This window comes from Tursiops truncatus, chromosome 13 (assembly GCF_011762595.2).
Source record: "Tursiops truncatus isolate mTurTru1 chromosome 13, mTurTru1.mat.Y, whole genome shotgun sequence".
Taxonomy (NCBI): Eukaryota; Metazoa; Chordata; class Mammalia; order Artiodactyla; family Delphinidae; genus Tursiops; species Tursiops truncatus.
In genome coordinates, this window is record NC_047046.1 from 40302938 (window position 1) to 40316013 (window position 13076).

The window sequence follows — 13076 nt, forward strand, 5'->3', positions numbered from 1 at the left end:
ACTTGAATGTTCTCACCAAGAAAGGATACATATGTGAGGTGCTGGATGTGTTAATTAACTGGATGGGGGGAATCCTTTCACAATGTATACATATATCCAATCATCTTGATGTAGAATTTAAATATTTGTCAATTATATCTCAAAAAAAAATCCACCAAGATTGTCTCTCTAAAGCAACTTGGCTGTACAGAATATGCATACAGAAATAGAACTGTTTCAAAATAGCTTTTAAAAAAATTTTTATTTAGCACCTACTAGGTGCCAGGCACTGTTTTAGACACTGGATTAAAAGTCTTATTATAGCCAATTCTGACCTGGAATGCCCTACTCTCTTCACTTAACTCTTGTATCTCCTCCCCGCTAGGATTTCAGGAGAGCTCAAGTCTCTCCTCCTCGACTATTCCAGTACTCATTGATTTCTCGCCTCTTCCAGCTCCTGGAGCACCAGAATCTGTAACGCACAATGTAGCATCTGATCACAGATTATACAGCCTGCTGCTATGTCAGGGGTACTAACCAGCTTATCTTGCTAACTACACAGTAATACAATTCCTGAGGTGAGGGATAATATCTTATACTCCGCCTGCATCCTCATCACCGCAGAGAGAGCAGAGCACATTGCAGGCACCCCTGCCCTATGTGCTCCTGTATGTTTCCACTGCCCCCTGAGTCTACTCCTATTTGGGCATTTATCACAGGGCACTAGACTCTCCTGACTCTTTCACTGGAATACAAACTCCCTGAAGTCAGAACCCTCTTGTTTAATGATGCACATAGTTCACAAAGCAAAATGAGGTTAAAAGTAGGTTACAAAGCAACATGTTCAAAAATATTTTAATTTTGTAAAATACATGTTTTATAGACAAATATTAGAAGGTAGTAGCACCAAAAAGTTAACAGTGGTTGACTCCAGGAGTTGGTAGTCCAGGTAATCTAACACTTTCAGCCTGGCAAAAGGAAGGGATGGGGAAGCTGACAACCTTGCACCGCAGAAGGTGGACCGCCTTACGACATACAGGCTGATGTTATGCTCATCATAAAACAGACAAGAGAAAAGCACGATGGAAAAAGAGAACAACAAAACATACCCAGGTTAGTCCAGTCCTGGGTTCCAGAGACAGTAGAGCATTGTGGTTAAAGGAATGCCTTCTGAACAGAAGGCACAACGGTGGCTGCCAGGGCTGGGGGGTAGGGAGGTGGGGAGTTGTTGTTTAAGGGGTGCAGTACGTCAGTTCCACGAGATGAAAAGAGTTACATGGGTGGTAACGGCAGCATAATGTGAATGTACAAATGCCACTGAACTGCACGCTTAAAAATGGTTAAAATGGTAAATACTGTGTTAATTGAAAAATAAAAGAATGGGCTCTGAGAGCACACACCCCTTGCCACCTGATGCTTGCATCACTGTGAGTCCCTCACCTCTCCGCCCAATGGGGGCTTAGTTATGTACCTCACAGGGCCTGTCAGGATTAATTAGTTCATACAAATCACTCAGAACAGTGTCAGGCATACATTAAGTGAGCAATAAATGTTAGCTATGACCATTACTATTAATAGTACATTCAAGATTGCCAAGTCCTCCAAGGCCGTGTGGAGGCAAGGCGGCTTTGAAGGCTGGGATACCTCATCCTGTCGCCTGGGCAGCGAGCTGCAGAGAAGCCACTCAGATGGCAGCGTGGCTTGAGTTCCAATCTTAAAAGGTGAAGAAGTGAGGGAAGGACACCTGTTCCCCCCGGAGCCCCAGTCAGAAGCCATCGCGTACTCCCCGCTGCTGAGGCTCTCGCTGCTGTCTGACTGTCCCGTCCAATCACGAAGATGACAGGGGTTCACCAGGGTGGCGACATGAGCCCTGGCCCGTGACAGTATGTGACGTAAATGATGCCATTTCTGGCTCTGCTCTCGTTTTCCACATTTCGCTTTGTCACGCACAACAGCAGGGTGAGATTTACTTTAAAGGGATTTAAAGGATTTATTCGTTAAAGGAATGAAGAACTTTACCTAAGTTTGATTCTGAGCTTTTTTCCCTAAAAAATACTAGACTATTATACACGCACTGAGGGAATAAGAGACACGCTGGGGGGGTGACAAGGCGTTTGGCGCTTCTGTCATTACAGCGGCTCAGATGGGAATCCAGGCCTAGGGACTTAATCTTTCATCTCCATAGCGACACTGTATACATCGCCATACCCTCACATAATCTCCCTGAGAATATATGCGAGCGAGAATGGGACAGTCACGTTGTCTACCAGCCGTTGGCTGCTCACCGCCAGTTGGCTAGACTTCATGTGGGTCAGCAAGTCAATGAAATAGTGGTTTGTCCACTCTGGAAACCAAGGTACAGAGGACATGGTTTTATCACCCATTCAATGGGCGGACTATTTTTTAATCATTTGAAAAGCTCCCAAAATTCTGAAAGGGTCTTTAAATCCAATTTTATAATCTAGAATAATGTAAACACCTTCCTGCTTCTTTTAGTAACTCAGAATGTAAGCATTCAAGGAAATGAAAAGGCACATTTGTGGCCCAGGTAATAGACACAGAGTGGAAGGGACAGAATAAGGCCTGAGGGAACACAGATGGCCATAAAAACCACCTTGACTGCACAGAAGAGTCTAACATGCTATTTAAAATACAGCAGTGGACTTGCAATTTTTTGCCTTTATTAGTCTGTACAATTACTGATATTTTAATTGTTAAAATCTACAGTTCCCTGGATACGTAATGAAAAAATTCGGTGATACAAACTATATTTCATTCCCTCTTGGAAATTCACAGAGACCCTGTTTTTACTTACAATACAATGAAGTTGGGTATTGGATTTGTCAGATACTGCATACAACTAATTAGTACTGCATACATTCCAATAATAGGAAAAGCAACAGTGCATATTATGAAGGTCAAGTTTCAGGAAGAAACATGAGCTGGAATACTTTTATCACTGAGAGCTTCAGTCAGCTGGAAAAATTAAATATTTATGCCAGGCAATCCTACCTTGTGACCCAGCTAAAAGCAAAGTTTACATGTAGCCATACAAATTAATAGCAACTAACGATGAAACTGAAGAAACTCTTAATTGCAGTTGCTCATCAGCCGACAAACGGACAAGAAAAAGAAGGGAAGGCTGCTTTGTCACTTACGCACTATACAAACCAACAAGGCCAAGTCTGATCCCAACTGAAGTGGAAGATAACTTATGTGTATAACGCCGAGTACCGTAACGCCCAACTGTGCAAATATTTAAGACCTGGGTTACAGAGAGCAGCTCAGCTTAGGTCTTAAGCTAAGTCTGCCGGTGGGCGGGGTCCTCACACAGGTGTGCGACCCAAGCACTAAGTGGGCTTCTAGGCTCGTCACTGATGGGCAGGCGCTGGCAGCAGCCTTGGCTCTGTGCCTTGGATGTGCCTTCTGTGACACCAGCTAGGCACTGGATCCTCCCTCCACGACAGCCCCAAAGAGGTAAAACTTTACCCTTCTTACATGTAAGGGCCTTGGAGGGCCATAGGTCTCTTTCCCATCTTGGGCTACTCAGTCCCTTCCCTCTCCACAAGACGTCTATCATCTATTAGTTTACCATCACGTGAGAGGTTCTTGCCATCTGAACACACTGATCATGCCCAAAGCAGTCACACCGAGACCTTGCAAGTCAGCCCTCGGGGACCACTCTGGTCGAGCAGTCTGAACAAGCCTGCTGCTCTGACGCCTTTTGCTGTTGGTTACACCACTGTTCCTTGGTTCTCACAGACCAGCCCCAGAGAACACAACAGCCAGAAACAAAGGAACTATGCACAGGAAAGGGGCGTCTGCATGTGAACTGAATGAACTACACTGTGGGCAACTGGGTGCAACCAGTGGTCAAAACAGGGAGAAAAAGACAAGAAAAGCTTTGAGGGAAAAGATAAACAGATATTCCTTTCCTCTTCTTCCTGTCTCGTAGCTGAATTTTTTCAGAGTTGGGAGGCCGTGTGAGTCCTCTTGATGGACAACCGCTAGGTGGGAATGTGGTAGGACAACTAAGGCGCTGGCTGGACGCTTGGACCAGGTCCGTGGTCTCCACACTGTAGTCACGCAGGGTGACTGTGAGCAGCGATGGATGCTTTAGGGGGACTGATCTGCAGGTGCTCACCCTCCACACGCACTCCTGCCTAAGAACTGACAGGCCAAGAACACACCTGCGTCGGACGTCACACTGTTGCTCTTTTCCCACGTCTTCTTTTAAAATCGCCCTTCTTTTACCTGGGGTGTGGGGGAGACACCCCTTACACCATCCTGAATTCTAGTATAGCACTCTTGCTCTGATGTGTAAAAACCTTCAGGGCACTGAGTGAAGGGAGGTTTAGAAATACAGTACCGGTACAAGGAAGCCTCTTAAATCAAGGCCCTGTTGCTCTGCAGGATGGCTCCCCGACTTCCCTGTTTTCGTTAAGGCAAAGACCTGACATCAGAAGCTCTTCCAGTCACTTCTCCCCTGTTGGGATATTCTGATTTCAGATCATTATAGAGTGAGGCGGTAGAGATGACAAATTTTGTTTAACTACTTTGCTTCTTCTGCCTCCTGTCTCGTAAGTCAGTATTTATAATGTACCAGTTTGGGCAAAGCTCCAAATCTTATCTAGAGCTGTATCTGGCTTATATTTAGAATTCAAGAATGGGACAGTTGTCACAGTGACATATACCAACGTGTTTATCTGAACCCCAAAATAACATCATGAGCTGACCCGGATGCGTCTGGTTCTGAGGTCACGCGGCAGACATTCTGCATCAAGGGAATGTGAAGAATCTGAGGTTTTGGGGGAGAACATTTAAAGTGCATGGTAAGATAAAAAGCATTTCATGAAAAAAGATTATACTGGCAAGGTGTGCTTCAGGGAAAATACTTCAGTTTTCCCAACCCCTTCTCAATATTGCAAGGTATATCTGAGTGAGAGGACACAGTTACAGAAACCGAAGGTGAGATCCCTGGCAAAGCTTCTCCACTCCATTTCCCAGAGACCCAGATGCCCATGACTCCAAGGGAAGGTAACAAGACCTCCTGCAACCTAGAGTTTTCCAATGTTGTTTCCAATAACACTGAAGGAAGTCCTATTGAGTTGTCAATTTATGGATCATAAAAAATTATTTTTGATGGATAATATATTACCATCTGATTTTTGACATATAGTCAAGAAAAGGTCAAAGAACTGAATGACATTGCTAGATACTAAAAAAACCACAGAACTCCTACTCCCATCTGTCTATTAATATGAGCAAGGCTTCCTAATCCTTGAATCTATTAAAAAAAAAAGAACTGTTACTGAAAATCCTGTCTCATTCTAGCAATGTGTGATATTCATTCTCAGATATCTCAGCCAAAGTGAAAAAAATCCTTTTTATGAATAACATTTTAGCTTTTATGTTATACTTTCATAAATTTTGTAACGCTTGTTATTTTGATCGCTTATGTAAGAATAACTTAAAACTTTTAGTACTAAAGTCTTATGGCCATAAAATATAAATTTTTAAATTTTAATATGTATTTTTGTGATAGTGAAGTATGATAAGGTAATCAAAAAACCTTCAAAGATGAAAAAAATTAGGTTAGGGTAATATTCTGTAGTAAATATGGAATGGAAATAGGAGTTAAAGGAGCAAACTAGAACTATAAAGTTTTCAACTCTTATATTCCAGTCTCTATGGAATTCGGTTGCACTGAATATACCTTTCTGAATGATACAACATTTTCACTTTAATAACTCGGTATTTATAATATAACAGACCTTCTTCACCCTCTTATAATAATCTAACGCTATTCTATGACTCCAAGACATTCAGCAGACGTGGTCTCAGGTGCAGGCGCCTACTCAAATTTTGTGCCTGGATGCCTCGCTTGCCTCACCCTGGTGCTGGCCCTGGTTTCCAAGTCACTAAGTATGGACACCCATGACCTAGCCTCTGGGTGAGTCCTGCTGACAAATCCTAAAGGGATGGGAGAGAAGAGGAGAAAGAAAACAGGGGAAACAGAAGACAATGGGATTATGAGGCTAGAGTCCTTTAACAAAAGGACAGTGGGAGTAAGGAAGTAAGGAACAAAGAATTCAAACTACTAACCAACATCAAGTATCAATTCTGAGACGGGAATCTGTTTGGTAAATGCTTCAATCACAGAGAGATTTAGGATTTATTCCATTTATGTAAATTATTCATTTCATGTAGTATAACCCAACGTTTGGTAACATAATCCTGTCCAAAACAGACTGGGAGAAAAAAGGGTGTCATTCGTTTTGGAAATCTAAGTCTCTATATTTGTTTTAGAAAAAAGCAAAGTCAAACGTGTATGTATGTGGCAGTGGAGGATGGAGCAAGGTGAGCCCGGCTGCAGAAGGTGCTGCAGGGCACCGGAGCCCAGGATGACAAATGCCTGAAAACACTGACTTTCCTACCTGAGAAAGATGAAGTTATACCTTGACCATACATGGCAGGTAAGCACCTATCATGTGTTCTTAAAAGCCATGTCTGAAGGGATTAATGATACTATGCCATAAAACTGTATCATCATAAATGAGGGGCACTGATTTCTGAAAAAGTTGGCACCAGACCCCAGTTGAGCGTAGAACTGGGAGGTTTCCAGCAGCATGCCCACACTCCCCACTCTGATCTCATATGCTCCTCAAGTCGACAGAGACATCATGAAAAGCTACGGTTCAATATCAGATTTCCTCTGCTACTTTTAAGACTTATTATTACAAAATTAAGAAACTGGGAATGTGAAACTATGGGAAAAACCAGCTGAAGGGTATGTCCATGGCTTCTGTAACTGAGATTTACCCACATAGAAAGGACCTGGAGTAAAGTATTTGGATTATTATTATTTGTTTTTTTGCGGTACGCGGGCCTCTCACTGTTGTGGCCTCTCCCGTTGCGGAGCACAGGCTCCAGACACACAGGCCCAGCGGCCATGGCTCACGGGCCCAGCCGCTCCACGGCAGGTGGGATCTTCCCGGACCAGGGCACGAACCCGTGTCCCCTGCTTCGGCAGGCGGACTCTCAACCACTGTGCCACCAGAGAAGCCCAGTATTTGGATTATTAAGTGTAATAGAATCATGAAAATGCAATGGGGGGGGGGGTTTAAAAATGCCTTCACTTTGAAGTTAACTGTAATAAAATCTATGGATACTAATATCTTCTAATTTTTTACCTATTTTCCTCACTGGGGGTAGCAGGAGGCAGATATAAGAGGGGTCGATACCAAAAATTATTTAAAAACTTTTATTCTGGTGATGTTATTTGCATTTCTCTCTCAAGATACACCGCACTTTAAATCTCTATTGTGCTCAACACTCACCCCCTTGGACTGATTCCGCTGCCCATGAGAGGGGAGACATGGCGCCCCAAGAACAATAACTTCCAAATGCCAGTTAACTGCCTTTCAATCACATTAATAAATATTAATAATTATTCATCTAGAATGTTAGTCTCTTATAAAACCTCAGCAGGAAATACTTTCCCAAAATATTACTTCCCCTGCAGCTCTTTCTCTGTGATTTATTCAGACAGTTCTATAGATATAAGTTTCAAAACATTCCATGGTGCCCTTTCAACCCAAACAGGTCTGCTTTTATTTGCTTTATTTTGTTTATGATTCAGCCTGCTTATTTGCACAAACAGTTCCACACCTAAAAATAAAGGTAAAACCACCCTTCTAGAGAAACAGAGCATCTTTCGAAGTATGACAGGCAGAAGCCAACATGACATTATCTCCCGTCTTTTAAAAGAATGGATAGTTTCCATTTAGACAGAATGCTTGCTTTAGACATAAACTAGACGATCATCAGTCACTAGCCTGAACAAACTCATGACAATACCACTAAATCCGACACCCAGTGAGACAGGAGATGGTAGGTGACAGACTCAAGCAAGAGAAATACACAGAGCTGTACTTTCCACGACTGCCAAAAAGACTAAACCACATCTGCAGTTTTCATACCCATTCTGTTGACCCAACAGCCTTAGACAAATGTGGTACCAATTCTACAGTAACTGTGGGTTTCATTCACTAGCAGGTTACAAAATCAATTTAGTGAGTTGGAATCAGCATTAATCTAATATAACAGAAAATATCATTTATTGTAAGGATGAGGATTCTTTGGCGGAACTGGTTTTCATTTTAAACACACATGCATATGTACATATTTACATACTGGATCTCAATGATAAATATGTTTACTAAGGGCTTGAAAAATATGAATCCTGTAGGATATAATTTTTTGTCCTGAAAATTTCAGTTCTTCAGAGACTAATATGTATAGTTATTTTATTTAAGAATATATACATTTGTCTAGATACATTTGGTTTGTCCTGATGAAACTTAATATAATCAAAATGGAATCAGAGCCCAGGTATTCTGATTCTCAAGTGTGATTAACTGTTGATAATAATGTTGAGCATTAAGCTAAACCAGGGTCTGTCCTGGACATTTTATATAAATTATCTTATTTATGTCTCAATACAGCTATAAGGTACAAATTACTCTCCTAACTTTACTCAGGGAAGCAAGGCAACTGGCCTAGGGTCTCACAGACAGGAGGCGACAAGGCTGGGATAAAGCCCATTATCCAGCTATGGATCCTTCTCTCCATGCAGTAGGAGCAGAAAATATTTGTTTAAAATAACTGTTTCTGGAATTAGCTCCTTGGAAATTACATTTAGGAAGTCTCAGATGACATTACCCCATGTAGAGAAGAGGGGCATTTAAAAAACGCCAACGTGGGCACACCAGCAGCCAAAAGGACTTCAAGCAACAGAATGAAAATGTTTAGAAAGTGACTATACTTCCCAGTACAAGGAAAGTTCCTGGAGTACTCAGGCTGCACATTAAATTGCAAAATTAAGAAACATAATCTCCAGGCAGACTCTTCAGCAGTTCAGGACTCACATGTTTTAAAATTTTCATCATTCTAGTTGGTCAAAGGTCATGCTAGAAGAATTAAGAGAACTTTACTCAGAATCCTAGCCTGACTGTCGTCAGGGTGGTGACGTGGACTTCTATTTTAAAGGGAATCTAAGGATTTATATAATAGTAAATTTTGCCATCCCGTCGCCCTCCCCTGCAAAATCAGATCCACCTGCACAGATAACTAAGCTGGGACACATTCCAAATATCTAACATACACCACACTTACAAGGTACAAAACCCAGCTCTGTGCACAGAAGCGTAAGTGAAATTATATTCTATACTGTGGGGACTCTGTTCTTTCTGAGCCTTTCTGGGTAACTCTATAGGGAAATACAAATGTGGAGCCTTTTCTTTTTCTACTTTCTTACAATGAAAAGTTACATTAACGTCATATTAAATGGCATAAAAAGTGGTTCAAGTTCTGTGAGGAAAACCTAATATAAGACTTTTCCTAATTTCTGATTCTCAAAAGTTTTCATAAACGTTGTGCATCAGTTTTATGCCAACATTAGGATTCCCTTCTAAAGGACATGCATGAAACATCTATCAGCTTAATATTATAGAACTGAGAGTTAATTTACCATTCCAATACATTTTCTGAGGATGCTCCAGATGCTGAAGTCATTTCTGGAAAACATAGGTGAGGGCAAGCTTGTTCTGAAAAAAGAAAACAAAAATAAAGACTTAATTTTAATACCACTGGCGTTAGGAAAAAAGCTATTGTCAATAATCCGAGAGCCACAGGCATACATGTATAGAGACACCATGAAAACGTGCAACATGTACATATGGCCAACAGGTACATGAAAAGATGCTCAATATCACCAGTCATTAGGGAAATGCAAATTAAACCCACAATGAGATATCACCTCACACTTGTTAGAATAGCAAAATAAGGGATTACAAATGCTGGCGTGAATGTGGAGAAAAGGGAAGGTTGTGCACTGCTGGTGGGATTGTAAGCTGGTACAGCCACTGCAGAAAACAGTACGAATAGTCCTCAAAAAATTTAAATTGAACTCCCGTATGATCCGGCAATTCCACTTCTGGGAATATATTAAAAGGAAATGAAAATACTAACTTGAAAAGATGTCTGCACCCCCATGTTCACAGCAGCATTATTTACAACAGCCAAGACATGGTGGTATGAAATCAATCATTTAAGAAAATGTGGTATGTGTATGTCTCTCTCTGTCTCTCAGACAGACCGACACACACACACACACACACACACACACACACACACAAAGGAATATTATTCAGCCATAAAAAGGAGGAAAACCTACCATTTGCAACAAAACTGATGGACCTTGAAGGCATTATATTAACTGAAATAAGTCAGACAGAGAAAGACAAATACTACATGATCTCACATGTGGAATCTAACAACAACAAAAAACCAACATCAAACTCAAAGAAAAAAGATCAGATTTGTGGTTGCCAGAGGTGGGGTTGAAGAGAAAGGGAATTGGACGAAGGTGGTCACAAGGTACACACTTCCAATTATAAGATAAATAAGTACTAGGGATGTGATGTACAACGTGACTATAGTCAACACTGTAAGACGTAAGTAAGATATACTGTAGCCGTTAAGAAAGTAAATCCTAAGAGCTCTCATCATCAGGAGAAAAAAAATTTTTCTTTTTATTTTATCTATATAAGCTGATGGATGTTAACAAAACCTACTGTGGTAATCATGTCACAATACTGTGAAATGTAATATACGTGAACTCAAGCCATCGTGCTGTGCACCTAAAGCTTAGTGATGTATGTCAATTATTTCTCAATAAAACTGGAAAAAATGTGCACAGACAGGATAAAATAGGGTCAATCTGGGCTTGTATCCCTATTCACTGCTATTTTGGGCCCTGAAAAGTTCCACAGCAGATCAACCGGCCCCACGTCTTCGGAATCGTTCTGATCCGAACCCTCCTAATCCTCCTGTGTTGGTGTCCAGCTGCTTAAACCACCTCAGAAGTACACTGTCCTTTCATGTGCTGGCATATCTGACCTGCTGTTTGGTCCAAGAGAGACCTATCATACTCTGATACTCAATAAATTACTCTAGTAGCTGTTAAATAATGGAAACAAAAAATGTCATTACTGAACCTAGCTTCAGGTTTTTAAGAAATTAATTGTATCATATCAGTACTTTCCCAAAGATGCTGACATTGGACCAAAATCAGCAACTCTGGATGGACTGGAAAACCCTTTGCAAATTAACCTCTACAGAAGGAGCGTTTCCAAAGCCTCTGCAGGGGTAAGGAAACAGCCAAGAGAAGGGCGGCTGTCGGTGGCAAAGGGTCTGTGGCTCAGATGAGCCGCACGCTGAGCTCAGGCATCCTGAGGCCTCAGCACCACCAGGGGCAGGAGGTGCCCAGAACCGCTTCCTGAAACACCGTTATAATAATGCCTTCTTTTTCATCATCTTAGGTTCTGGCCAGGGATGCTGGTTTTCCAGGTGCTGTTTGAAATATACCCATGTAACTGAAATATTAAAGAAAATATTAAATTAAAATTCTCATCTTCTAAAGAATCTCTGTTCTATAAACTGATTGACTTGAATTATAGAAGTTAATAAAATTTTAAGTTTTTAAATAAATAATATTTTAAGATCCTCTGTGGTAAAATCTTTCTGATTTTTCCTTTTTTTTAGGAACGCACACTGCTCATTTGGCAGATCTGTCATCTACCCAATCTGCTGGATAAGTGGCCACAGATGGTATTTAAATCACATTCTCTACAATCCAAGACTATCAATCTCAGTGACATGAACAACTGAATCCAGGACAGAATCCTTGCCATTACCTACCATTTGCACGTAGAATATAGTTTCAGAGATGCATATCAACTAAATTTTTCATCTCGTCTATTATAAAGTCAGTCAGAAATGTAACATATATCTAGGAAGTTATGAGTCCAAAATAAGTTTTGTGAAGACTGAATAAGGGGCTGTAATTCCCTCCAACAAATGCTTACATTAAATGCATATGCATACATTACTATTCTCATTAAAGGCAAGAACAGCAGAAAAACAAGAAATATTTTGGAATCAAGAAAGCAGAAGAGACATCCAAGCTTTATTTTTATTCTCAATTTAGAAAGCATCACAGGGTTGCCAGCCAAGAATCCCACCCAGAAATATCCTGTACTGATTTTTGTGCACATAACTCTGTGGTGTTCTATGAAAATGTAATTACTCATTAATGAGGCCAGATCATCTGCAATCTGAGTTATCGATTCTGGAACACAACCAGAAAGCAGAGGTGATGGGAAAGGGCCATCACGAAGCCCGTGCTGTCTTCTCGTGTAGGCCACGCAGAGCCAAAAGCAAACCCTCCTTCAGACCACATGGTGCGTAACACGCTGATGAGAAGCAGCAACAGGAACACCAGCCCACACGGCCATGCAGGAGCTGGGTCCCAAGTAAATGACCACAGGGCTGCTGACTGCATCTAAATCGATAGCATGAGGAGGCTGCCACAAGAACAGAGCCAGAACATTCCCAAGGGCAGCTCTGCAAAGGTCAGACCAGAGCTGGGATCCAGACCCATGTGCCACTTTGAAAAGGAGGACTCATGAGAGGCCAGGCAAAGGTGCCTGGAGAACAGCTCTTATAAGCAATGGCTGAAGGAAACGTGTGGTCTAGAAGAAACAGAAGAAACTGGAGGTCTGGGAACAGGGGGCATGACAGAGGTGTCGGGGCATTCAGAGGACGGGGCCGGGGGCAGGAATAACGGCATCTACACACCCACAGCCCCACCGCAGTCCCTGCACCCCTCTGCCTGCTTCGTCCTTCTCCACAGCACTGATCATCACGTGACGCACTGCAGGGCACCCCTGAGTATCTGCTGACTACGTCCCCCAAGTATAGTACATAAGCTTCCGGAGGACTCACGTTTCATCTACTGCTGTATCTCATTGCCCAGGACAAGCCTAACACAGGGGAAGAGTTTAAGTATTTGTTGAATGAGCTTTGGAATTTATAAGGCCTTTTGGTATACATTATCGCTTTCATAAAGAATTTGGTTTCTCTTGTGCTACTGAAGACATCAGGACTATGACTCTTGGTGGAAGTTACAGGACACCTAACGTAAAGCTAACATAAACTTAATATAAATATAATATAAAGTTAACATAACAGCT

General features: G+C 41.7%; 1 protein-coding gene across 16 annotated transcripts in view; it reads right to left on the reverse strand.

Annotated features, from left to right (window-relative positions):
- The window catches only part of OSBPL1A (oxysterol binding protein like 1A), a 211898-nt gene that overhangs the window by 26017 nt on the left and 172805 nt on the right, over positions 1–13076 (reverse strand). For all 16 annotated transcript variants that reach the window (XM_019930488.3, XM_019930491.3, XM_019930487.3 and 13 more), the window contains one exon: positions 9512–9587. In XM_019930488.3, coding sequence (XP_019786047.1) covers positions 9512–9587 — 76 coding nt within the window. The remainder of the gene's footprint in view (positions 1–9511; positions 9588–13076) is intronic.